General features: G+C 41.4%; 1 protein-coding gene across 17 annotated transcripts in view; it reads left to right on the top strand.

The window, feature by feature from the left end:
- Window positions 1–27,254, top strand: part of LOC130708315 (V-type proton ATPase subunit B-like) — a 186,505-nt gene that overhangs the window by 151,126 nt on the left and 8,125 nt on the right. For 2 of the 17 annotated variants that reach the window (XR_009008524.1, XM_057547630.1), the window contains exons 4-6: window positions 10,188–10,507; window positions 21,769–21,833; window positions 26,618–26,730. The exons of 3 other annotated variants lie outside the window; for them this stretch is intronic. Coding sequence is in view for 7 of the 14 variants with exons in the window: in XM_057547630.1 (XP_057403613.1) it covers window positions 10,188–10,507; window positions 21,769–21,833; window positions 26,618–26,730 (498 nt within the window). In the remaining 7 variants the exon portion in view is untranslated. Of the gene's footprint in view, window positions 1–10,187; window positions 10,508–18,668; window positions 18,854–21,768; window positions 21,839–26,617; window positions 26,731–27,254 lie in introns of those variants that run through there. 12 more of the 17 variants (XR_009008523.1, XM_057547631.1, XM_057547635.1 and 9 more) reach the window with 8 other exon arrangements.

The raw sequence follows: 27,254 nt of genomic DNA, 5'->3' as shown, positions 1-27,254 counted from the left end.
TCACTATCCTCAAATCACAGAACTAGTTAGTGATGGAACAAGGATTTGAACCCTAGCTGTCTGGCTGCAGGGCCCACACTCAAACCACCTTACCACAGTACAGAGGATTCATGTTGGAGGTGAATAAAGTGATGATACAGGATGGGGATCCTCTTCCTCAGGGCATGGGAAACAAGCACTCTCAGACAGTGCTGGTAGGAGCATAAAATGGCATAAGATGGGGATATGCCCAAAGCATATACCCAAAGCGGGATCTTGAAGAGATGTTTGTACACCCATGTTCATCACAGCATTATGCACGTCCTTGGAGGACAATTTCTATCAACTTAAGTGTTCAAAAGCACCCGCTATTTAGAGCGCTGAAGATGACAGCCCAAAAGGAGTAATGCTTTTAAGTCCTGTCAATATATCGTCTACACCAAGTAACAATTCCACTTCTAGGAGTTAGTCCAACAGGAACACTCAGAGGTGCACAGAAAGTGCCTGTAAGAAAACTAAGTGCATTGTTTACAGTCAAGATCCAGTTTTCTGTCAATAGGTGAACACAAAGAAATTACGATACTCCATTTTATGGAATAATATAGTATTATATGGAATTCATTCCTTTGAAAACAATGAGGTTATTTAATTAATTGATCTGTTTATTTATTCGAGGTAACGTTGGTTTAAAACATTATATAAGTTTCATGTGTACAAGATTATCAAATGCATTTATTCATAATGAGATTTAAGAAACATTTTTTTTTTTACAGCTAGGAAAAGGGATGTATTTATTGTGCTTCCATTAGAAATTTCCAAGATGAACATATACGTATATGGGCATGTAAATATATATAGACTATTTCTGGAAGCATACAAGATAAATTATTAATAGCATTTCTCATTCTGGGTAAAGATATGCCATGAGTACGCGATGAATGGTATTTTTAAACTACATGCGTATATTGCTGTTCAATTCAATACCAGGTTTTGAAAGGATTAGAGGAAAAAAAGCAAAGGAAATACAAAATAGTTTTTTAATTGTGGTAAAAAAACCCATAACATTAAATTTACCATCCTTACCATTTTTAAGTGTACGGTTCAGTGGTGTTAAGTATATTCACATTGTTGTGGAATAGATCTCTAGATCTTTCTCATCTTGTAAAGCAAACTTAAACCCACTAAACACAAATTTCCCTCCCCATCCCCTCAGCCCTTGGCAAGCATCTCTCTACTATCTGTTTCAATGATTTTGACTACCTTAGATACTTCATATTAGTGAAATCATACAGTATTTGTCCTTTCGTGATGGTTTATTTCAAGTAGCATAATGTCCTTGAGTATCCATATTATAGCACAGGACAGAATTTCCTTCTTTTTAGGGCTGCATAATATTCTATTGTATGTATATCCCAGATTTTGTTTATCAGTTGCTATGGTCTGAATGTTTGTATCCCACCAGAATTCATACGTTGAAATCCTAACCCCTTAAGGTGATAGTATTAGTAGGTAGGGGGTTTTGGGAAGTGACTAAGTCTTCCACTAAGAAAGGGCTTAGTGACTCATAAAGAGGCTCCAGAGAGATCCCTACCTGATTCCAACATGAGAGAATGCAACAAAAGTGTGAGACCCAGGGCTTCCCTGGTGGCGCAGTGGATGAGAGTCTGCCTGCCAATGCAGGAGACACGGATTCGAGCCCTGGTCTGGGAAGATCCCACATGCCGCGGAGCGACTAGGCTCGTGAGCCACAATTGCTGAGCCTGGGCGTCTGGAGCCTGTGCTCCGCAACAAGAGAGGCCGCGATAGTGAGAGGCCCGCGCACCGTGATGAAGAGTGGCCCCAATTGCCGCAGCTAGAGAAAGCCCTCGCACAGAAACGAAGACCCAACACAGCCATAAATAAATTAATTAATTTAATTTAAAAAAAAAAAAAAAAAGTCTGAGACCCAGAAGAGGGCCCTCACCCAAACTTACTGGCACCCTGACCTCAGACTGTCAGCCTCTAGAACTGTGAGCAATAAATTTCTATTGTTTGTAAACCACCCAGTCTGTGGTATTTTGTTATATCAACTTGAATGGACTAAGAGATCTATTCATCCATTTACGGGCAATTGGGTTGTTTGCACCTGTTGGCTATTGCGAATAATGCTGTGATAAACATGGGTATACAAATATCCCTTCAAGATCCAGATTTCAGTTGTTTTGGACATATACCCGGCAGAGGAATTGCTGGAGCTTATTATGCTAATTCTATTTTTACTTTTTTTGAGGAACCTTCATATTGTTTTTTATAGTGGCTGCACCATTTTGCATTTCCACAAGGGTTCCAATTTCTCTGCATCCTCCCCTAAATAGTGTTTTTATTTGGTTCCCTTACCCACTGAAATAGCCTCAAGATATGTGGGGAGGTGCAATCCACATGGACCCTGAGTGCTTGTGTGCTCTTTCTAGATAGGCTAAGAGTGAAGGCTCTAGCTGCATTTTATCCAGGCCATTCTCAGGGTGTGCTAGAGAAACAGCAGTCCTGAGAGATGAGAGGCCAGCCTCCCCCAGGCAAGGAGCAGGTCTGCATCTTCTCATTACAAGAGCAGTGAATCCCCCGAGCGTGGTGCTTGATCCTCTAAGGCAGCCCACTGCCTGCAGCATCATCCGTCCTGGACCCTTTGCATTACCTGTAGCGCATAGGGAGGTTCATGGGAAACCCAGGCAGTGTTCACTAAGCCGTGTCTCTGCCACGTGAACAGCTTCCAAAATGGTGCCATTTCTCAGGTGTCTTTCTGGATGACCATGAACTCTACGACGCTCAGTCTCTCTGTGCTGGTGTTTGGAATGCTTTCAGTTATCGTCTTTTCTCTTTCATGGTGCTTTTGTGCTGATCTTGTTTCCCAGATTATACACTCGACCTAAATTATGTCAAATATAAGATCTGTGTACTAACTGTTAGAAGTCAAACCATTTATATGGCCTTTTTATTAAACATAAAAAATATAAAAATATGCTCATTACTTACTTGAGATTTTCAGCTCACATTGGGATTTAGACTTAAGTTTCCTTCATGTAAGTAGATTCTAAGTCATTTCCACAGTGAATATATTCCTAATACAGGCTTTTAGATGATATAGATAAGAGTAAGTACTATTTCAAGTTAAGAAAAACCTTTTTGGGTGACTTTCTTCTTTTTTAAAAATTAATTTTATTGAAATAGAGTTGATTTACAATGTTGTGTTCATTTCTGCCATGCAGCAAAGTGATTCAGTTATGTATATATACACATTCTTTTTCATATTCTTTTCCATTATGTTTTATCACAGGATATTGAATATAGTTCCCTGTGCTATACAGTAGGACCTTGTTGTCTATCCATTCTATATATAACAGTTTGCATCTGCTAATCCCAAACTCCCAATCCATCTCTCCCCCAGCCCTCCTCACTCTTGGCAACTTCAAGTCTGTTCTCTCTGTCTGTGAGTCTGTTTCTGTTTCCTAGATAAATTCATTTGTGTTGTATTTTAGATTCCACATAGAAGTGATAGCATCTGATATTTCTTTTTCTCTATCTGACTTACTTCACTTAATATGATAATCTCTAGGTCCATCTGTGTTGCTGCAAATGGCATTATTTCATGCTTTTTATGGCTGAGTAGTATTCCATTGCATATGTGTACCACGTCTTCTTTATCCATTCATCTGTCGATAGACATTTAGGTTGTTTCCATGTCTTGACTATTGTAAATAGTGCTGTAATGAACATTGGGGTGCATGTATCTTTTCTAATTATAGTTTTCTCTTGACATATGCCCAGGAGGGGGATTGCAGGATCATATGGCAACTCTATTTTTAGTTTTTTGAGGAACCTCCATACTGTTTTCCAGAGTGGCTGCACCAGTTTACATTCCCAGCAACAGCGTAGGAGGGTTCCCTGTTCTCCATACCCTCTCCAGAATTTGTTATTTGTCGACTTTTTAATGATGGCCATTCTGACTGGTGTGAGGTGGTACCTCATTGTAGTTTTGATTTGCATTTCTCTAACAATTAGCAGTGTTGAACATCTTTTCATGTGCATGTTGGCCATTTGTTTGTCTTCTTTGGAGAAATGTCTATTTAGGTTTTCTGCCCATTTTTCAATTGGGTTTTGTTGTTGTTGTTGTTATTGAGTTGTATGAGCTGTTTGTATATTTTGGAAATCAAGCCCTTGTTGGTGGCATCATTTGCAAATATTTTGTCCCAGTCCGTATGTTGTCTTTTCATTTTGTTTACAGTTTCCTTTACTGTACAAAAGCTTGTGTGTTTGATTAGGTCCCATTTGTTTATTTTTGCTTTTATTTCTATTGCCTTGGGACACTGACCTAAGAAAACATTGGTACTATTTCCGTCAGAGAATGTTTTGCCTATGTTCTCTTCTAAGAGTTTTATGGTGAGGTGGCTTTCTTCTGGCATATATAAGTGTAAGCTAGGGCTTCCCTGGTGGCGCAGTGGTTGAGAATCTGCCTGCCAATGCAGGGGACACGGGTTCGAGCCCTGGTCTGGGAGGATCCCACATGCTGCGGAGCAACTGGGCCCGTGAGCCACAACTGCTGAGCCTGTGCGTCTGGAGCCTGTGCTCCGCAATGGTGAGAGGCCCACGTACCGCGATGAAGAGTGGCCCCAGCTCACCGCAACTGGAGAGAGCCCTCGCACAGAAACGAAGACCCAACACAGCCAAAAATAAATAAATAAATTTATTTTTTAAAAAAAGGATAAAATCAATCAGTTCAATTTAAAAAAAATAAAAAAATAATAAAAGGATAAGCTGTCTCTGAGATTATATTACATTGGTTTGGATGCATGGACAGGAGTGCATCTGTCTGCCATGCACCCTAAATACCTATAGGGTGAGCTCCGGACCTGAAGCACATGACTCATCTTCCAGTCATTTTCCCAATTACCCTGTGGTATGCTTGAAAACCTCTGCTTATTTTATTGGCATACTCTACCTTTCACTTTGTCCTTGAGGAGGGATCAGTTAAGAGCTAAGGAAGAGCAGTTTTGAAGAAGAGTCGAAGGTCAGGGCATTTTTCTAGAAGGAGCTGTGCATAAGAAAGAAGAAGGGCAGGTGGTGGAAATACCAGAACTTAGCCTCACACTACAGCTATGGCCAAGGGAGAGAAGTTCAAAATAAATAATGTTTGATGTGCATTAGACAAATAAAGTTTATTTGGATTTGAACTCCTGTCTTCTCTTTTGTGTTTTTTAATGTTCTTAATCATTCAACCTGAATGGCTTATCTTCCTCTCAGAGCTTTGAACATTTTAATGATTCAGTATCCTTCTTTTTTAGAAGAGAGAGAAGAGAAAAATCACTTGAGCAGTGGAAAGAGATCCCTGGGGAGCTCTTGTGTATGCTGCAGCAAATGCTTTATTAGCTAAAGTTCCCACTGATGGAAAATTCAGACATAGGAAAAGCTCCTACATATTGGAAGAAAATTTGAGAGTTACCAAAAAATATCGTCAGAATGGAATGCAAAATGACTGTGGCAACACTTTTTCATCCATATATACCCAAGTAATAATAAGTGAAATGGTCAGTGAATTACATCGCCAATAAGTTTTCTATCCTTAGATTAAATAAATAATAAATACATGAGTCACTTATTACAGGAACCTGACTGTGATATCCAGGGTCTTTTGAAAACCCTCCCCTGTCAAACAGTACAGGGCACCTTTAAACTGAAAGGAATTAAATCTCTCCCTGTATTAGTTTCCTAGGGCTGCTGTAACAAAGTACTGGAAATTGAGGGGCTTAAAACAACAGAAATTTATTCTCTCATAATTCTGGAGGCTGGAAGTCCAAAATCAGTGTCTTGGCAGGGCATGGGCAGGGCAAGGGTCTCGGGAGAATCTCTTCCAGGTCATTCTCTTAGTTTATGATGTTGTCAGTAATTCTTGGAGTTCTTTGGCTTGTAGATCATCACTCCAATCTCTGCCTCCACTGTCATGGGGTGTTCTCCCTCTGTGTCTTTATTTCATCTTCCCTCTGTGCATGTCTCTTCTCTTCTTGTAAGGACCCAGGTCATATTGGATTAGGGTCCACTGTCATGACCTCATCTTAACTTGATGACTTCTGCAAAGACCAGATTTCCAAATAAGTTCACATTCACAGGTTCCGGAGTAAGAACTCCAATATATCTCAACGTGAACATGACAGTGGCCTGGAAGGACAGAGGTGGCTATAGTCAAACGATGCTTATCGTAAAGGAAAAGAGGCACTTTCTCATTTTGTTTGTTGTGCCCACTTTTTGTAAGGGAAGAAGAAGATTAATCTGGAATTGATGAGAAATTGATAAGAAATGCTCTGGACACCATGGCAAATGGAATGTGAGAAAATGAGCAAACAACACCCCTGAGTACTACAAGGAGTGGCATCTAGAAAGGGAGGCTGGAGTTTGTGTCAAGATGAAGAACCGTGGTTGGTGTCTGACATTTACTGAGTGTTTATTGTGAGCCAGGCATGGTTTTAAGCATTTCAGGTGCATCATATCATTTAATCTTTCTCCATGAGTGTCTTCATTTTACAGACGAAGAAACTGAGGCTCAGAGTTACACAATGGTCAATTTCTGTGTTACTCTGGAATATTCTATGGTATGATTGAAGTAGCCCTTTATTTTCCTGTTTATTATTATTATTATTAATTACGTGCAGTGAGATAGATTCCCAGAGCACACAGAAGAAAGAGAGGATGAGAGGGAGGAAGACTTTACAACGCAATCGTGTTCTTGGTGGGGCAGAGGCAAGTCTGGGTCACCTTAGGGCTGGGTTTAGGAGGTGAGGGTGCACCCAAGGGCAGTGGTCAGAAAAGACCTGGAGAACTGCTGACCTCAGGATCCTGAATGGACACCTATGTGCTGTGGTTTTGCTGTTGTCCCAGCCCAGGCTGTGGCTCTGTTCTTAGGGATCTGCCATCTTTGCTCAAGGTTCCACATAGAAACAAAGATGCTGGATTGTTTGGTGCCTTTGTGAATTCTGTCTCCCTACTGGGAGTGAGATGTAGAATAGACACAGATGTTCCTGCCAGGTTTGGAAGCCAGCGATGAGGAGTTCAGCGTTGGACAAAACGCATTCCCTGCTTCATAAAGGGGTGTGGACTTGCTCAGCTCAGGACCTGGGGCGTCTTGGTTCAGGGAAATGAGAGGCAGAGCAGTTCCAGGCCAGGCTTTGCTTTTCTGCCCTCTTATCTGGACACAACCTCTCTGAGCATCAGTTTTTCCTGAGTCTTTGTCCTTTACTGGTCCTTTCCTCAGTCATAGGAAGCCCTCAAGATGCATCAAGATGTATATTATTCCCTAAATCGATCTGAACCCAATGCCTGGTCCTCAAGAACTACCTTAGGCCAAGAATCAACCAGGGAAGGGGAGAAAGGATGAAAGGAGGATGCAGGGGAGAGGTGCACAGGTAAGGGTCCTAGCTCAGCTGTCACCTGCAGAACAGAAGCAAGTGGCCTTGATTGTTCACACCTCACTTTACCTGCCTCCAGGTTGGAGCCTGAAGAGCTTGACTGGATTCACTTCTCTCTATTAGAAAGTTGTTAGGTCATTTTCAAATTTCATTTTAATGTATTTTCTCATTTACACTTACTTTGGTTTTGCTTTCTGCTTTTTTCTCCTGATTTTGGCTTTATTACTTTCAAGTAACACTTTTCTTTCAATCACCATTTTCTTCTTCTTAATGCCAGTTTACGTTATTTGCTAAGGGCTGATTTTGTTACCTTCACTCCTGTTTTGTCTATTTGACAGCCCCCTGAGATGATCTGTTTACCGCACTGTGTTCCCCAAGAAACAGTGGGGAAGCTGCCTAACAGACAATCTCCTGGGAGACTTTCCGCTACCCGTTTTCAGTGGGAAGCAGTTTCAGTCAGAACTGGCTCGCTCATCATAGCTGGGTAATATAAGCATCCAAATCACAGGGGGTGGGAGCACGTGGCCTCTCGGCGTTTATCTTGATTGAATCATGGGTGTGTAACTTTCCGTCGTTCAGCTCTAGATTTGTATTAATGATTCAGAGTTCATTACCTTAAGATAAGAAAGGTGTTCCCGCTGGCAAGAGCTAGATAAGATTGTGGGCAATTTGAGACTCTCACTGTGTGAAGTTGATGATGACTATATTCCCTGGTAAGAACTGAGAAATTCTGTCCTGTCCTGCCACCGCGTGACACCAAACAAGGTACAGTCGCAATGGGCTTTGTGTCACTGACATGAAATTGAGGGTGGGCGTGGTGGCACCCACCCAGAGTGCCCAGGAAATCTGCAGCAGTGGCTGGGACGAGTAGAGTTTCCCATTACCACAGGGAGTTCATAGGCAGGAAACTTTCTGTTTCTCATTGTATCAGTCTGGGTCTCATTGCTAACATTTCACCTAAATGAAAATGCACTTTTACTTTGTTTAAATTTTTCTTGTGGTAAAATATGCATAACATATAATTTACCCGTTTAAGTATTTTAAGTGGCATTAAGTACACTCACATTGTTGTGTCACTATCACCCCACTATTCATCTTCAGAATTTTTTTGAGAGGTAAAACAACTAATATTTACTGTGTATATTTTTTATACAATTGTTAAAGGTTACACTCCATTTTCAGTGATTACAAAATATTGGCTATATTCTTCGTGTCGTACAATGCATCCTTGCAGCCTCTCTTACACCCAATAGCTTGTACCTCCCACTCCCCCCCCCCTTTTTTTGCCCCCCTCCCCCCGGTAACCACTAGTTTGTTCTCTATATCTGTGAGTCTGCTTCTTTTTTGTTATATTCACTAGTTTGTTATAGGTTTTCGATTCCACGTGTAAGTAATATCATACAGTGTTTGTCTTTCTCTGTCTGACTTCTTTCATTCAGCACAATGCCCTCCAAGTGCATCCATCAGAACTTCTTTCATCGTCCCAAACTGAAACTTGCTACCCATTAAAAACTAACTCCCCATTTCCTTTCTTTCTCCAGGCGCTGGCAATCACCATTTTACTGGCTTTATAAATTTGAATAGATACCTCATATAAGTGGAATCATATAATTTTTGTTCTTTTGTAACTAGCTTATTTCACTTAATGTTTTCAAGGGTCATCCATTCTGTGGCATGTGTCAGAATTTCCTTCATTTTAAGGCTGAATAATATTCCACTGTATGTATATCCCAGATTTTTTTAATCCATTCATCTGTTGGTAGATATTTGGATTGTTTCCACCTTTTGGCTATGGTGGATAATGTTGCTGTGAACATGAGTGTACAGATATCTCCTTGAGACCCTTCTTTCAACTTTTTTTTTTTTTTTTTTAATGGTCTCTTTTTTTATTTTTTATTTTTTTAATTTTTTTTTTAGAAATTCACGGTCTTTTATTTATTTATTTATGACTGTGTTGAGTCTTCGTTTCTATGCGAGGGCTTTCTCTAGTTGCGGCAAGTGGGGACCACTCTTCATCGCGGTGCGTGGGCCTCTCACCATCGCAGCCTCTCTTGTTGCGGAGCACAGGCTCCAGACGCGCAGGCTCAGCAATTGTGGCTCACGGGCCCAGTTGCTCCGTGGCATGTGGGATCTTCCCAGACCAGGGCTCGAACCCGTGTCCCCTGCATTGGCAGGCAGATTCTCAACCACTGCGCCACCAGGGAAGCCCCCTTCTTTCAACTTTTTTGGATATATACCCAGAAGTGAAATTGCTGGATCATATGGTAATTCTATTTTTAATTTTTTGAAGACCTGCCATAACGGTCTTGCAAGTGGCTGCACTGTTTTACATTCCTACCAGCAGTGCACGAAGTTTCCTATATATCCTTGCCGACACATCTTATTTTCCATTAAAAAAAAAAAATAGCCAATCTAAAGGGAGTGAAGTAGTATCTTACTATGGTTTTGATTTGTATTTCCCTAACAAACATCTTTTTCTGTGCTTATTGGGCATTTGTGTATCTTCTTTAGATAAATGTTTATTGCAGTACTTTGTGCATTTTAAAATCAAATTGATTTTTTTGTTGTTGAGATGTACAAAGTTCTTTATATATTCTGGATATGAACCCCTTATCATATATATGATTTGCAAATATTTTCTGTTGTTCCATTGGTTGCCTTTTTCACTCTGTTGATAATGTTCTTTGATGTATCCAAGTTTTAAATTCTGTTGTTATGTTTTGATATTTCTTCTTCTTTTTTTTTTTTTTTTAATTTTTTTTTTTTTTTTTTTTATAGCTACTTTATTTATTTATTTTTGGCTGTGTTGGGTCCCCGGTTCGTGCGAGGGCCTTCTCCAGCTGCGGCAAGCGGGGGCCACTCTTCATCGCGGTGCGGGGACCGCTCTTCATCGCGGTGCGCGGGCCTCTCACTATCGCGGCCCCTCCCGCCGCGGGGCACAGGCTCCAGACGCGCAGGCTCAGCAGCCGTGGCTCACGGGCCCAGCCGCTCCGCGGCATGCGGGATCCCCCCAGACCAGGGCTCAAACCCGCGTCCCCTGCATCAGCAGGCAGACTCTCAACCACTGCGCCACCAGGGAAGCCCTCTTCTTTTTCAATGTAAGCATTTATAGCTATATGTTATGTTGTTATCTATTTTGGCTTATGTTGTCTGTACTTTTGGTTTCATATCCAAGAAATCATTGCCAAATCCAATGTGATGAAATTTTTTTTTTTTAATGTAACAATTTAGCTTAATCTTTTATTTATTTATTTTTGGCTGTGTTGGGTCTTCGTTTCTGTGCGAGGGCTTTTGTTTCTGTGCGAGGGCTTTCTCCAGTTGTGGCAAGCGGGGGCCACTCCCCATCGCGGTGCGCGGGCCTCTCACTATCGCGGCCTCTCTTGTTGCAGAGCACAGGCTCCAGACGCGCAGGCTCAGTAGTTGTGGCTCACGGGCCCAGTTGCTCCGCAGCATGTGGGATCTTCCCAGACCAGGGCTCGAACCCGTGTCCGCTGCATTGGCAGGTGGATTCTCAACCACTAGCGCCACCAGGGAAGCCCTCGTGATGAAATTTTTATACTATGTTTTCTTCTAAGTGTTTTATAGTTTTAGGTCTTATGTTTAGGACTTTGATCCATTTTGAGTTCATTTTTGTATATGGTGTAAGGTAAGGGTCCAATTTTATTCCTTTACATGTGAATATCCAATTTTCCCAGCACCAATTGTTGAAAAGACTGTCCTTTCTGAATACATGGTACCCTTGTTGAAAATGATTTGTAGATCACTTTGTGAAACATTGACATCTTAAAAATATTAAGTTTTCTAATCCATGAACACAGAATGGTTTTCCATTTATTTGTGTCTTTAATTTCTTTTAGCAATGTTTTGTAGTTTTCAGAGTACAAGTCTTTTGCCTCCTTGACTAAGCTTATTCCAAAGTATTTTATTCTTTTTGATAATATTGTAAATGGAATTGCTTTCTTAATTTTATTTTTGGATTGTTCCTTACTAGTGTATTGAATTGCAACTGATTTTTGTGTATTGATTTTGTATCCCGAAACATTGTTCCCTGATTAGTTCTAACAATTTTGGGGGGGGGGGGTGGATCTTTAGGGTTTTCTACATATAAAATCATGTTGTCTGCAGAGATAATTTTACTTCTTACTTTACAATTTGGATGTCTTTCATGCCTAATTTCTCTGGCTAGGACTTCCAGTATTATGTTGAACAGAAGTGACAAAATCTAGCATCCTTGTCTTGTTCCTGATCTTAGAGGAAAAGCTTTCAACCTTCACCAAAAATTATCATGTTCAGCGTGGGTTTTTCATATATGGCTTTTTATTATGTGGAGGTAGTTTCTTCTATTCTTAGTCTCTTGAGTGCTTTTATCATGTAAGTGTGCTGACTTTTGTCAAGTGCTCTTTCTGTATCAGTTGAGATGATCCTGTGCTTTTCCTCTTCATTTCATGAATACTGTATATGACATGGCTGGTTTTCTATATATTGAACCACCCTTGCATTCCAGAAATAAATCCCACTTGGTCATGGTGCATAATCCTTTTAATATGCTGCTAAATTTGATTTACCAGTATTTTGTTGAGGATTTTTGCATCATTGTTTATAAGGCATGTTGGTCTACAGTTGTCTTTTCTTGTAGTGTCTATGTGGCTTTGGTATCAGAGAAATGCTGGCCTCAGAATGAGTTAGAGAGTGTTCCTTCTCCTTTAAGTTTTGTAAGAGTTTGAGAGGATTGGTGTTGGTTCTTCTTAGTTCTTCTAAATATTTGGTAGAATTCATCCATGAAGTCATCTGGTCCAAGGCTTTTCTTTGCCAGGAAACTTTTGGTTACCAATTAAACCTCCTTACTAGGTCTATTCAGATTTTCTGTTTCTTTTTGATTTAGTTTTGGTAAGTTTTGTGTTTCTAGGAATTCATCCATTTCACCTGGATTATCCAGTTTTTTAGTGTACAGTTCATAGTAATCTCTTATAATCCTTTTATTTCTGTTAAATATGTAGCCATGTCTTTGTCTTTATTTCTGATTTCAATTATTTGGGTCTTCTTTTTTTTATTTTCCTTAGTCAATCTAGCTAAAGATTTGTCAATTTTGTTGATTTTCAGAGAACCGACTCTTGGTTTCATGGATTTTTTCTATTGTTTTTCTAGTCTCTCTTTGTTTATCTCTGCTCTAATCTTTATTATTTCCTTCCTTCTTTGAGCTTTCAATTTAATTTGTTCTTCTTTTTCTAGTCCCTTAAGGTGTAAGGGTAGGTGGCTGATGGTGATATGTTTCTTCTTTTTCAATGTAAGCTTTTACATTACATTTTCCTCTAAGTACTGCTTTCCCTGCATCCCATGAGTTTTGGTAAGTTGTGCTTTCATTTTCATTTTCATTTCATTGTTTTCTTGATTTCCTTTAGTTCTTTGTTGGTGTATTCCTTTAACGTTTTGAGCATACATGAGATAGTTGTTCTAAAATCTTTTTCCAGTAAGTCCAAAACCTGTTTCTTGAGGTATGGTGTCTAGATATTTATTTTGTTCCTTTGAATGAGCCTAGTTTTACTGTTTCTTTGTATGCCTGGTGATCTTTTGTTGAAAACTGGGCATTTTAAAAAACAGCCACCTCTCCCAGTCTTCTTATACTTGCTCTACACAGGGGAAGACCTTTGTAATCAGCCTAATGTGATGTCTTAGGGTCTTTTCAGACCTGTGTTGTCTCTGGACCAGTGCGTGTGTTTTTTCCCCCCAGTTCTCCTATTTATACATCTGCTTTTAAATGTCTTGCTTTTCTAAGAGTCTCACTCTTGCTTACTCTTGGGGCCTTAGCTGTCCTATTGTACTCCTCAATCAGTAATCTCTTGTCCTTGGTGTCTGTGGGTCTATAGTTACCTTTGCAACCGTTTTTACAAATCATACCCGCTGCTTCCCATGGCTCCCTTATTCTGAGATCTGAGCCATTTTTGTTTCTCTGAACTCTGAGTTAGGTGTCAAAAGACCAATCCTTAGGCAGCCCACAGACAGGTTAGAACATTGCAGATCAGTCTGCTCTCTCTCAGGTTTGCAAAAGGGGGCTGGGGATCTGGCTGCCACTTTCCTCAAGCTGCACTAAAAAGTGACTAAAAAATGCCACAGGTTTCCTACCCTTTTAAATGTGACATTTTTTTGATGGTGCGTTTGCTTGGTTGTTGTGGATCTTTGACTCATTTCTATAGTTTCTATAATGCCTTTTTAGTCTGTTTCTGGTTATGTACTTAAATCAAAACAGGAACATATTCTCGTCACTGCTGGAAGAAAAGAGTCTTTACTCTGCCAACCTGTCACGTGTGATGGATAAAAGGGCCCTTAGGACTGCACGTGGACACTGTCACTTTTTACAGAGAACCAATTGACCTTGTATAACTGGAGATGCTTCCCCTCAAACACAGCTCTGCTCCCTCTGCTGAGGGTGGTGTCAGTCTCTCCCAATGCTGCTGGAAATGGAACACTGCATGCCTGGACACCCCACAAAAATAAAGGGTACTGACGTGCTCCCAGGCCAATACTTGTTCAGGAAGTGAGAGAAGTACTGTAGATATAAAAACATGCCAGTTTCTAAGGCAGCCTTCACTCCACATAGGAAGTACATGGCCAGGATTTGATTTGATAAAAAATTAGTATCACAGTTAGAAACCAGACCTGACCCTGAGCTCCCTTAATGACTTCATCTAATGTCTCCCTGTTGACCCAGCCAGGCCTTATCTTATCCTGTGTCTGGCTATCATTGGCTCTGCCGTCCCCTAAGCCCTTCCCTGCCCCAGGATCTCCTCTCTCTAGGTGCATTTCAGGTGACCTACACATCCAATTTCTATCAGATGTTTCCTGAGGGCCATCTGGATGTGATCCTAACAACCCGGGCTGAGTGATGCCACTTTGTGGATTCACTAAATGACACATTTCTGTGGGTCACGTCCTCCCAGCCCAGCGGCCCTAACAAGCAGCAGCACGGAAGCTGCTGGCAAACGCTGGGAGGAGCCCTTAGTACTGCAGGGAGCTGCCGGGGGCAGCCTCTCAGGGCCCCACACCCAGGGCTCATCCCAGGAGACACTCCTGAGGAGGGGAAGGCAGGGCTGTGCCCTTGAGGAAGGAGGGACCGCTCACCTCTCTGACCTCGGGCTGGAGAAGGACGAGGGCTCGGGACCGCGGAAGACGGCAGGGAGCTCGCCCTCCTCCCTGAGAGCTCGGTGAGCTGCATCCAGGCGAGGAGGTGAGACCCTGCTCACTGCCCCTCCCTCCGGAATGCAGTCACTGCTACTGAGAACTCTACCCCAGCCCTGATTTCATTGCGGCTGGTTAGAAAAAAGGGAAAACAAACAAAACTAAAACCAAAACCTGACTCTGCACCAGAAGATAAATGAACTTCCATGTGTATGTAGCACCTTTTAAGGATTTGTCTAATTCCAAATGAAATGATCTCTATTTTAACTCCTTACTGATTCCTAATTTTCTTCATTTCAGATACAGTCTATAACAATAGATTCCCGTCTGTGTTCTGAAGCAAATCCCCCAGCCTCGCCTCCCACCCCTGTGGGGCCTGGGGAGGGGGGAGGCATCTTCCCCCAGAGAAGGTGGGCATATTCCCCCCTCTCCCCCGTGCCTCCCTGGGCACCCCCTTGCCTGGGGACTGCGGTCTCCCTTCCTTACTCTCACACTCAGGGCCCCTCACAGAATGGCCCTGACCTGACTCCCCAGACTCTTCTCACCATCCTGTTTCCTAAACTTCAGCCAAGTTCCGCCCAGCATCCTGCTTGTCCGGAGAGTGTACCGCCTTCTTCCAAGTCCAGGCCTCTGCATGGAGGTTTGCTCTACCAGAAATGCCCCTCCTCTTGTGGCAACAGTTTAAATTCCTCGTTATTAAATTACAAATCTGCAGCCTCCTCCTCCTTGAGCGTTGCCTGATTTCCCAGCAAACGTATCTGCTGCAATTCCCTGCAGAATCACGTCAGGCCAGGGGCCACTTGGTGCTAGTTTCGGTTCCTGCATGCCAGCCCGTGCATCCCTGAGCGCACAGCTCCGTCTCATTTGTCTCTGCCTTGGGTGTTTCCTCATCAGTTAGTCTCCGTAAACGTTGTGAGTGAAGTATTTTCTACATTTCCAGGTATAAGCAGCTGCCATCTCATAAGATAACTTTCTTAAAAGAAGTGATTCACGGTGTATAGAGCATATTGTAGTTTAACCAGTGGTGGGGGGCAGGGTTGATACAAGTTTCTTCTCATTATTCCTAATACCAGCTCACCAGAGTGATGCTTAAAGGCAAGGACAGTTATGCTAATTTTTGCAGAATAATTTTTAATTCACAAAAACCATTAATTCTAAGACTGAAAAGTTGTATGTGAGATAAGCGTATGGTTACTACATCCACAAGCAAATTTTTACAGCCCTGGGACATTATGATGCCCTTAAATCCTCTTAGAACAGGTTGAAAGTTAAGCTGCATTGAGGATTTCTGAATTGCTGATACTCTGATATACCATAGTTCTTTTTTTTTTAAATTTTATTATTTATTTATTTATTTATTTATTTATTTATTTATTTATTTATTTATGGCTGTGTTGGGTTTTCATTTCTGTGCAAGGGCTTTCTCTAGTTGCGGCAAGCGGGGGCCACTCTTCATCACGGTGCATGGGCCTTTCACTATCACGGCCTCTCTTGTTGCGGAGCACAGGCTCCATACGCGCAGGCTCAGTAGTTGTGGCTCACGGGCCCAGTTGCTCCGCGGCATGTGGGATCTTCCCGGACCAGGGCTCGAACCCGTGTCCCCTGCATTGGCAGGCAGATTCTCAACCACTGCGCCACCAGGGAAGCCCCCATAGTTCTATAGTTCATCTAAATTAATAAAATGAGATTTAAAAATCACATTCAAAATTGAGCAAAAGCCAAACTAACTCTTTTCGTATTAATTAAATGATAATAATGAGAAGTATGATTGTCCCTTTCGTAAAACATACCAAAATTATATGTTAGATTACATTCACTTAGCACAAAATGTCTTTCAAAAATAAATTGTAAGCACTAAACAATCTGAGGGCTACACCTGCACAGTTTTAGTTGCATATCTGCGTGTACATGACTGACATCCCTGACAGCTTGTAATTCATGTTTTAAAAAATGATTCAGTATTTTAAAAGAATATAGCAGAAGGATAGCTTCTTATGCCTAAATCACCTGTTGTGCAAGGTCCTCACTCTAGTGCATTTTACACAATAGGGTTTTATTAGTCATAAACCATGGCTGACACTCATAAGCGCCAGTGTAAATGGGGAGAATGAAAATAAAGATGGGGCCTGAGAAACTGAGCTATTGTGAGCCAAGGTCCAGGAAGCAGACTCTCTAATAGCTTATTGGGTGTCTAGGAGCCAACAGAACCTTCTAGATAGTCTGTATAGGAGATCATCTAGCTTTCCCAAACTACATACATTTGGAATTAAAATTCCATTTGCTGCCAGTATCATTGTAAATGGGGGAGTAAGTCCCCCTTGTAGGGTCTTTAAGGGCCACTGCAATATTTCTGCAGAAGAACTTACAGGGTTTATTATACTCACAGGTCCTAGAGGAGAAGACAGGGCGCACCTCACCATTCAGCAGCCACCTAGCAGGTGGGGAGTCGAGAGAGAGTGAGGACCTTGGGCAAGTCTGGGTGGAGCAGAAACAAGGCTTGAGGAGATTTCATTGTTTCTTGGAATGTCTAAGTCACAGTCGGGGAGGGCAAAAAGGGAATGTTGCGGCAGGAACCAGCCTGGGCACACCCACGCACCTGGTCCCCTGGGTGTTGAGGCAGCAGGAAAATAGGAAATTTAAAAAAAACTTTACAATCCAATCATCTTCACTCTTTATTCTCATTTTCAACCTTATTTTCCAAAATATACAATCCTTAGTTCTCCGAAAGTTAGGGAGAGGAAACTGGCTTCCTATTAGTTAACGGTGATGCAACACTGAAACACTGGACATCCTGCTGAGGTTTCCATGGTGTCCGCTGGGCTCTGCAGCACCCAGCTCCTGGAACTTTTCAGACTCCTCAGTGAATTCATTATTGTTTAAAAGAAAAGAACACCCCGTCTTTCTGTTTTTGTTCCTTCTGTCACTGTTTTTATTCTGCCTTGCCTCATTCTACAAACCATCGGCCATGGAACTCCTGTATAGTTTTTCATTGTACGTAAAACACCAATACATCTTCCATCGTGGAGGTAGTCAGGGCAATCACTGTTACCTCTCTTTTGCACAGAAAAATGGAGGTTCATGGAGATTAAGAGATGTATACAAAGTTGGAATCACAACAGGTCAGGAACTCTAATTTAGTTCTTTGGACTTAAAAAAGTATTGTTTTCTCCACAAATTCATCACTGCCTCACTAAGTTTATATGTGCAGCAAACATGGACAGAAGGCTCTTAGGTCTGGGCATTCATCACTACCTCCAGGGAGGGAGCCCAGGGGCAGCGGTGCTGAGAGCTCTCACTGCCCTCAATCTCCCCCTTTGCTGCCCTGAGCTCAGGTAGGACCCTGCGGGCAACTCATGTGGTCCCCCAGGGCTCTCCTAATGGGTCCAACATTGAAGCCAGGACACAGACCCCATGGGGCCTGTAAACTGCCTGCCCATCTGCACGAGGATGACAGGCAGACTCAGTGATGGGACAGGCAGAGCCCACACAGAAACAGTAAGGAAGTCACCTGCTCCTCTGTGCTTCATTGAACCTTTGAGAGACAGGCACGGAACCGAAAATGCCATCCTTGTATCAGGACACCTACCACACTTATGTCACTTTCAAACACAAAGTCAAAGAGACTTTATGTCACTCAAAAACACAAAGTAAAAGCTTCTTCAAGACAGGAGGTGAACAGGAGAATTCTATCTTTGAATATTCCTACAATATTTGTAGTGAGTATTTAACATGAAAAAAGTAGTCAAAGTATTTTTCTTAAAATCACCTCCTATGCAGCTATAAAATTCTTTAAGAAAAATAGTCCAGGATAGAAATATAATAGAGACTGCACACATTCATGAATTTATCTGCCTCCTAACAAGTCCAACTTGTGAAGTGTAGAGCATTTTATATGCTAGAGGCATAATTATAAATCGCTAAAATACCCGCTTGATCACACTGCAGTACATTTTCATTGCTTTACTTGAATGCTCACCTAAGATTTTTCTCTGAAATGTACTCAGAGCAGAGACAGTTATACAATGAAAGTGAGAAATTGTAAGAGCATAACAGTGTCTGAGAAATTGTAAGAGCATAACAGTGTCTTAGAAATAGTCCATGTAGAAACCACTTACCCCAGCACAATCTTGCCACATGTTTTATGTTCTGTCCACAGAGCCAGCCCATGGCAGCTCATAGCAAGGCGGTCAAAGAGAGTGTTCTGTCCTTTCTCTCTTACCTACTCAGACATCAACATTTTCTCCTGCTCTTTCTGTGTCAGCTGCTCTCAGGTGAGAATAAAGGAGGTGAAAATGTGAGCTTTCCTAGGAAAGCTCTGCCTCTGTCTCCCATCCTCTTCAGAGCCTTACAGGGCGCCTGCTGGCAATTGTGGTTCAAGTAATATTGTTGGATGAATAAACGGATGAGAGACCCTGACTTAAAAGAGTCACTTTGTTGTACAACAGAAACTAACACAGTATTGTGAAGCAATTATACTCCAATAAAGATCTATTTTAAAAAATAATTAACTAATTAATTTTTTTAAAAAAAGAATGCCACAAAGGGTAGTTCCATTTCAGAAAGACACTTCTTAAGATTGAAAAGTGTTTGAGATTCACAGTAAATCAATATTTCAATGCCATTGTGGCCCCTTAGACACTATGGGGAAGACTAGAAGGGATATTTTGAAAGACACTGACCATTTCTAGTGTATTTCAAATCGTACCTCATGGTTTGCCCAGTGATTATAAATTTGATGCTGTTCATCATATAGTCCTTCTTTATAGTGAGGCGAGCGGGGGCTACTGTTCGTTGCAGTGCGCGGGCTTCTCATTGCGGTGGCTTTCTCATGTTGCAGAGCTCGCGGGCTCTAGAGCACAGGCTCAGTAGTTGTGGCGCACGGGCTTAGTTGCTCTGCAGCACATGGGATCTTCGTGGATCAGGGCTCAAACCCGTGTCCCCTGCATTGGCAGGCGGACTCCTAACCACTGCCCCACCAGGGAAGTCCCTATAGTTTGTCTTCTATAGACCTTTATTCATCTGTACTAGCCTGTAGTAGTCAGGTGTTAAGTTTAAAGCATTAATTCTGCTATCTTGCTTTTTTAGCATTTTTGTGAATGAGATAAATCTTTGCTTTTACTTATTTATAAAGAGTATATTATATTATATTATATATTTGCATTTCTGAAATTTTTATAGCTAAGACATGATAAAAACATGGGAAGATCTGCTAAACTAAAATGGGGAATTTTCTTCTGAAACTTCGATCTAATGTCTGTGAAATAATCCAGAAGAGAAGTAATAACAAGCAGTTTTCTTTATACACCAGGGAACATCAGTGAACTCTTCCTTGCATTTCAACCAGTCAGACTGATTGAATTCATATTTAGGTGAGAGTGATTACGCTGTCGAGACAATTAAGTGAGGTGATCTAAGCCAAGTGCTTGGCTCAGGGCGTCATTTATGGGAAGCTCTCCACAAACACACAACATCATTATCATTATTATTTCATGAATAATTTGATAATATATTTGCTCCTGGCTTGGATTCTTCTCTCTTGGATACTTTTGCTAGCACAAATTTTTTTTTCAATTATTGTAAATTTCACTAAATTTTGGAAACTGATGATCTTTTGTTGCCTAATGGTAAAATACCATCGGATTCTGATTTGAAATGGTACATAGAAAAACTCCTCTCTCATGCAGTTAAGAAGTGATTAGTTAGCAGTGTACAAAACATTCAGGTAGAAATAGTGCCTCCAGGAGTCTCTATTTCAGAATTCCCCAGATAAGGGTAAACTCCCTACTCCCTCATGTAAACCGACATGTTCATGTTACTGTAGCATGGTTTGTCATCCCGTTGGTTTGGAAGGAAACTAGGATGGTAGAAAGAAATATGCAGAAAGATGCAGTCCAACTTAAGTAGAACCTGTTTTTAAAAAGTGACCCTGTGGGGCTTCCCTGGTGGCGCAGTGGTTGAGAATCTGCCTGCTAATGCAGGAGACACGGGTTCGAGCCCTGGTCTGGGAAGATCCCACATGCCACGGAGCAGCTGGGCCCGTGAGCCACAGCTGCTGAGCCTGCGCGTCTGGAGCCTGTGCCCCGCAACGGGAGGGGCCGCGATAGTGAAAGGCCCGCGCACCGCGATGAAGAGCGGTCCCCGCACCGCGATGAAGAGTGGCCCCCACTTGCCGCAACTAGAGAAAGCCCTCGCACGAACCGAAGACCCAGCACAGCCAAAAATAAATAAATAAATAAATAAATAAATAAATAAATAATAAATAAAATTAAAAAAAAAAAAAAAAAAAAAGTGACCCTGTGATACTAGCCCATTAAAAGCTCCCTTAGAAACCTCTGACATCCCCAGGGTCAAACGTGCCTCATTCAGTGGCTGTTTCATTATCTCAGTCCAGTGGGTGTCATCCTAGGCACAAGCTCCACCATCACCTTTATTTTTGTTCTTCACTCTGCCCAGATCAGAAGCTGCAAGTTGTTAGGGAACCAAAAGTGCAGCCCCACTAGAAATGGGTAAAAAAAAAACCCAAATGTTTGTTTAGATGATACTATCTATCAGAGCTGGAGAGACACGAAGCCGATCATGAGAGAAGAGTCTCTGCTGTATATTAATGTGAACTTTTCTGGAACAACATGCTCTCTTTAGCTTTTCCACATGTCTAATCACTAAGAGCTTGTCTAGCTACATGAGAATAACAAAACCAAAAGCCCCACAACTGCCTAGAAGCTTATCAGTATCAGAAGGGTACATCATTTTAAGTCCATTCAGTATAACACCATGCAGCTGTTAAAAAAGAATGAGCAACACTGAGATGTTCTGACATGGAAAGATCTATAAGACTTGAGTGGTTTAAATGGAAACAGGAGGTTGGAGAATAATTTGCAAAATATGATTCCATTTCTGTTAAAATGCATGAAGACAGCTCATGAGTGCACAGATTAAAAATATGTATGACTATGATGGTAAAGGACTAGAAACACATCCACTGATGGTGACCCCTGGGAAGACGGTGGGCAGGTGGGTAAGAGATGATTTACATGTTTTACTCTGTACACTTAGTCTTGGAATATTTTATAAGAATGTGTTGATGTCTATAAAGTAAATAATAAGAGCAGATACTTAGCACTTACTATGTGCCTGGCACTGTTCCTCAAAGCATGCTTCTGAAGTGAATACTGTAATCATTTTACAGATGGAAAAACCGGGACACAAATGGGCTGAGAAAATTGTCCAAGACCCTCCATTTAGTGATTGACGGTGAGGTAAACAAATTTATGCAATAGCATAAAGAGGGTTGGATCACATGAGCTCTAAGATCTCTCTTATTTTCTTTAAACGTTTGTTGTTGTTGTTCTATTTTATTTTTGGCTGTGTTGGGTCTTTGTTGCCACTCATGGGCTTTCTTTAGTTGCACCCAGCGGGGACTACTCCTCGTTGCAATGCACGGGCTTCTCATTGCAGTGGCTTCTCTTGTTGCGGAGCACGGGCTCTAGGCATGTGGGCTTCAGTAGTTGTGGCCCACAGGCTCAGTAGCTGTGGCCCACGGGCTTAGTTGCTCTGCGGCATGTGGGATCTTCCCGGACCAGGGCTCGAACCCGTGTCCCCTGCCTTGACAGGTGGATTCTTAACCACTGCACCACCAGGGAAGCCCTCTAAGATCTCTTGAGTGATCATGTCTCAAAGGGCTAAGAGGCTGGGCTATGGATTCAGATGTCCCTTGTTATAATCCAGCTCTGAAACTGGCTAGTTGTTCACCGGGGGCAGGTAACTGAGTCCTTCTGAGCCAGTTTCCTTATCTGTAAAAGGTAGAGTAGGCACTGCCTCACAGCATTACAGGTGAGGACATATAGGGAGGAATGCCTAGAGACCTAGCTGGACCCTCAGAGTTGGTTTGGAGATTATTTTAAGCTCAAAACATTTGGGAATCAACAGATGCAGAAAGAGCTTTCCTTATTTGGCTAAAAGCAGACATTTCTGAGAAATGAGGCTTCTATGATTCCCTCTTCAAGACAGGTCTACTCCCAGGAGAGAAATCAAGAGTAAACCTACCACAAATCCCCTCTCTGGGGAGATTCGCATAGAAGAAGGAAAGACCCCTTGAACGTGCAGACACAAAATAATCACAAAATTACTTATCTTTCATTTATTCTTCTAAAAGAATCGAAGTCCTTTCTTCCACTTTCCTTTTCTCTGCTAAGTTAGATATATAAACCTCTAACTTTAAACATTTAGTGAGATAGTTACTTCTCTTGTTAGCTCCCATATATATGAATAAACTTCTTCTCCTGTTAAACTATCTTTTGTCATTTTAATTTGCAGGCCCCTAATTACTAAACCTAATAGGGCAGAAGAAAAGTCTGCTTCCTGACACTAGCAATTGGTTGGTGAATGATACCATCATTGCCTGTGACTCTGAAATCACAAGATCATAGATTAATCTGCATATCTAAAGAGTCCAACCTGTACTCTGAGGTTAAAAATGAGATCATCAAAGCATACTGAAGTATGGATATAAACATTTCGAAATGATAAAGATCTGGCTGTACACATAACATGTTTCTTCAATTCTGTAAAATTTTATGTAGGTGGAAATTTTACTGCAGAAACAAACTCAAAGACTGAAATTACATGAATAGAATATGGTGTAGCAAAATTTAGAGCTGAGCAAATGTGACATATAGTTAACGAGATGCATGCTTTTTATTATGTCACATTTTAATTAAAAATGAATGGTAATCAGTTCACAATAGTGACTTCAGTTGATCCTGCTTCTAAATGGTTAAAGCAAAAATAAGCTCCTGATCTGCTCTTCAGAAGATGAACTATGGCCATGGTAGATATTTTTCTCTTTCCCTTTTGGAAGAGAAAAGGGGAGGGTGTCCCCAGGTGACAGGGACTGGAGTCTTGTGGGCCCAGCACACTTCCCTGTTGGGAACAGGAAGGAGGAAGTATTTGCTTACATTTCCCCCAGTGCCTGGAACCTAAGCTGCAGCTTCCCTAGAACATTGTTAATGATGAGAAGGATCTCATGGCAGAGGGATGGTGGCCGCCATGCCTAAACCAGGAACCTGATGCCTTCCCTGTCTTAGATTGTGGAGTTTCCTACCAGAAAATCTGAAAAGAAAGGATTTATGGGAAGCAGTAAATGCAGAAGTAAAAGACAATTTTTTTTTAAGCAGATATTCATTTTTAATTAATTAATTATTTATTTATTTTTGGCTGTGTTGGGTCTTCGTTTCTGTGCGAGGGCTTTCTCCAGTTGCGGCGAGCTGGGGCCACTCTTCATCGCGGTGCGCGGGCCTCTCACTATCGCGGCCTCTCTTGTTGCGGAGCACAGGCTCCAGACGCTCAGGCTCAGTAGTTGTGGCTCACAGGCCTAGTTGCTCCGCGGCATGTGGGATCTTCCCAGACCAGGGCTGGAACCCGTGTCCCTTGCATCGGCAGGCAGACTCTCAACCACTGCGCCACCAGGGAAGCCCAGACAATTTTAATAAACCATAAAAATGGTTAAGTTGGTGCTGGGGGAAAGAGTGGCTTCTGTGTTCTTTAAAGTTTTCTGTACTATTTGAATTTTCTAGCCAAGTGTGCCTATGTCTATTATTTATTTTTTATGTCACCAGGGATTTTCTGACTAGTGAGACCACAGACTACATTTTTTTTATTGTTATTTTCTATCAAAAAACAATGCAATACATACCATTTTTAAAAAGGAAACAAAGAAGAATTTCTAATCATGCATCAGTAAAAAACAAAAGAGCACAAACATACATATATATTTTAACATATTGAGCAGATCAATATGTTAAAATATATAAATGTTTGCATAGTGACCTGAAATAAATAGATTATTTAGTCATAGACCTTTTCATATGCATTCTATAGTAAGTCTTCTGAGAGATGAACTGTAATCTTTCCATGCAGAACTTTGGAGTATCTGAGATTTTGCCCTATTTGCAACAAGTTAAGCTGCCGTTTTCCATGGATGCAGGTAGAAGACAGAAGACTTATGGGTCAGAAACAAAGGACTCTATTACTTACTTGGTTACTCATAAACCACTGCAGCCAGCATGGGCATCCGAATATTTGCCTTGGTTCTCCTTGACCCTGAGTCACACAGGGGCTGTGTGGACAGGCCCAGATGGATGCCTGCACGCACAGTGGGTTATAAGACAAGAGTTCAGGGAACCAGAATCTTTTGGGAGGTAAGCATGCTTGCCCTTACCTCTGGAAGAAGACATTATCTTACAAGGCTGTTTTCTATCTAAACATCCTTGGCAAGATAGCTGAGAATAAAGGGCTGTCGGTGCTTCTGTTTGTAAGATGTGCAGAAATGTGAGAAACCCATGGAGAATTGTCTTACCTCTGCTCTGACTAACACACAGCCTTTTACTTTTCTTAGGAAATGGCAATTATATGTTGCAAAAGACTTATTTCACATTTACTTAAACTTAGTTTTCAAGTATATATTTCTTTGTCCTATTCTAAGATTAACTTCTCTTGTGTAAGAGTTAATTTTGAAATTACAGTGTGAACCGTATGACCCTAATCATTTTGGTTTAACAGTATTGCTAACTCAAATTTAAAATGCTGAGAAAAAAGCATCTCTATTTTGTCACTAAAACTACCAAAACAGCTTTAAATACACAATTAGTTTAAAAACAGCTGTTTGATCTTGACATATTTTTTTTAAAGAGCTTTTTGATGTGGACCATTTTTAAAGTCTTTATTGAACTTGTTACAATATTGCTTCTGTTTTATGTTTTGCTTTTCTGGCCCTGAGGCATGTGGGATCTTAGCTCCCTGACCAGGGATTGAACCTGCACCCCCTTTTGGAAGGCAAAGTCTTAATCACTGGACCACCAGGGAAGTCCCAATCTTGACATATTTTTAAACATATTTGGCTAAATCCTATTTAAGTTAACACTTCCTCTGAACTCGGAATTGTGACAAACACTGTAAGAGAGCTACTATTTTTTGCATAAATGAGAGCAAAATCTTGTGGTAGTAAGTATGTTTCCCTTACAAACATAGTGTAGGATAAATCTAAATATTCTGATTTGAGAAGAAAATTTTGAATGGAGGAATTTTTCATTCCACTGCTGCAGGATTGTCTACTTTTCCCTAATATTAAAATGGACAGTTAGCCTCTTGAAAGAGGTTAAAAATCCATACGGAATGTCTCAGAAGGGTTTAGTTGTTCAGTGGCTTTCACTCTTCCTCACAAATTATTTAAAAATGGAATTTTTGTTCAAGATGTCTACCATTAGCGTGAAATTTATTTTCCAGTTTTATTGAGACGTAATTGACACATGACATTGTGTAAGTTTAAAGTGTACAACATAATGATCTGATGTATGTATCTATTGTGAAAGGATTACCACAATAAGTTTAGTTAACAAACATCACTTCACATTGTTACACATTCTTTTTCTTGTGATGACAAGTGTGAAGTTTGATGCTTACCTGGTTCTCTTCTTTTGGACTTTGGCAAATCTAAGAATTAATCCTACCACACATAGCCTATACTAGTCTACCCAAATCTAACAGTTAGTAAAGACATTAACACATTTATCTGTTTGTATGTTTTATTGAGCACAAGATAATAATCTCATTCTCAGAAGCAATGAAATCACCGAAAGAGCCAAATCTTGAGAAAGCCTCGTAGAGTTGCCCTGTTACTAGATAAAGCGCTTGGAATAGATAAGTATGTTGTGTCACGCGTCTTCCTGTGACCTGTGATTGTTACTTGAAAGTGTGGAAATGCAGAACAGATCTGCTGTTATTATGAAAGGCCCATCTGTGACAGGTGGAAAGGAGGACGCTATGTTAAGAGCTTGTTCTGTGCAGTTCTCATGGAGGTGACTTGTGTCCTATGGGGAATGTCTCCAGGCTGCATTCCACTCTGGGTTCTTTGCCTCTGGCAGTTCTCCGTGATCACTCCTGTTTTGGGGTCCCCCACGCCACTCCCAGGCTCCATGATTCACTGGAAGGACTCATAGGAATCAGCCTAGGGTTATATTCACAGCTGTGATTTCTTACAGCAGCAGGACACAAAGTACAGTCAACAAAGGAAAAGGCAAGTGGACCAAAGTCTGGAGGGAACCAGAGGCAAGCTCCCTCGAGTCCTCTGCCAGTGGAACCACACAGGACACGCGTAAGTCCTCCAGCCATGAGGACAACATGTGTGAAATGTTGCCAACCAGGGGAGCTTAGCCTCAGCCTAGGAGCCCAGGCTTTTATGGGGGATGGTCATGTAGGCACCCTCTCCCTGGTACATATCAAAATCCCAGATTCCAGAAGGAAAGCAAGTGTTCAGCACCAACCACATTGTTTGCATAAACATCTTAGGCAGCAGTGAGCCACTCTTCTCAGTTCTGGGAGTGGTGAAAGCCCTCCCAAAATTCAGGTGCCTAGACACCAGCAAGCCTTTCTCAGGATGGTGACTCAGGCCTGCGATGTTATCACTGTTATCTCTTTTGGTTCTGATTTTTTTTCTTCCTTTCCTTCAGTCTTTCTTACCTTCCATCTTATATTCTATTATTTTAATAAGATGATCTGATTTAACACCCTTAGTTTCTTACATGAAAATACCAGCATGGTCCTGCGCTAAGGTGGACGGAACACACCAAGTCCTTCTGAAGCTCTGGAGGCTCTGCTCCTGAGGAGGGCACGACCAAG

This window comes from Balaenoptera acutorostrata, chromosome 6 (assembly GCF_949987535.1).
Source record: "Balaenoptera acutorostrata chromosome 6, mBalAcu1.1, whole genome shotgun sequence".
NCBI lineage: Eukaryota > Metazoa > Chordata > Mammalia > Artiodactyla > Balaenopteridae > Balaenoptera > Balaenoptera acutorostrata.
The sequence above is the reverse complement of the archived record's forward strand: the minus strand, read 5'-3'. Positions and strand labels throughout refer to the sequence as shown.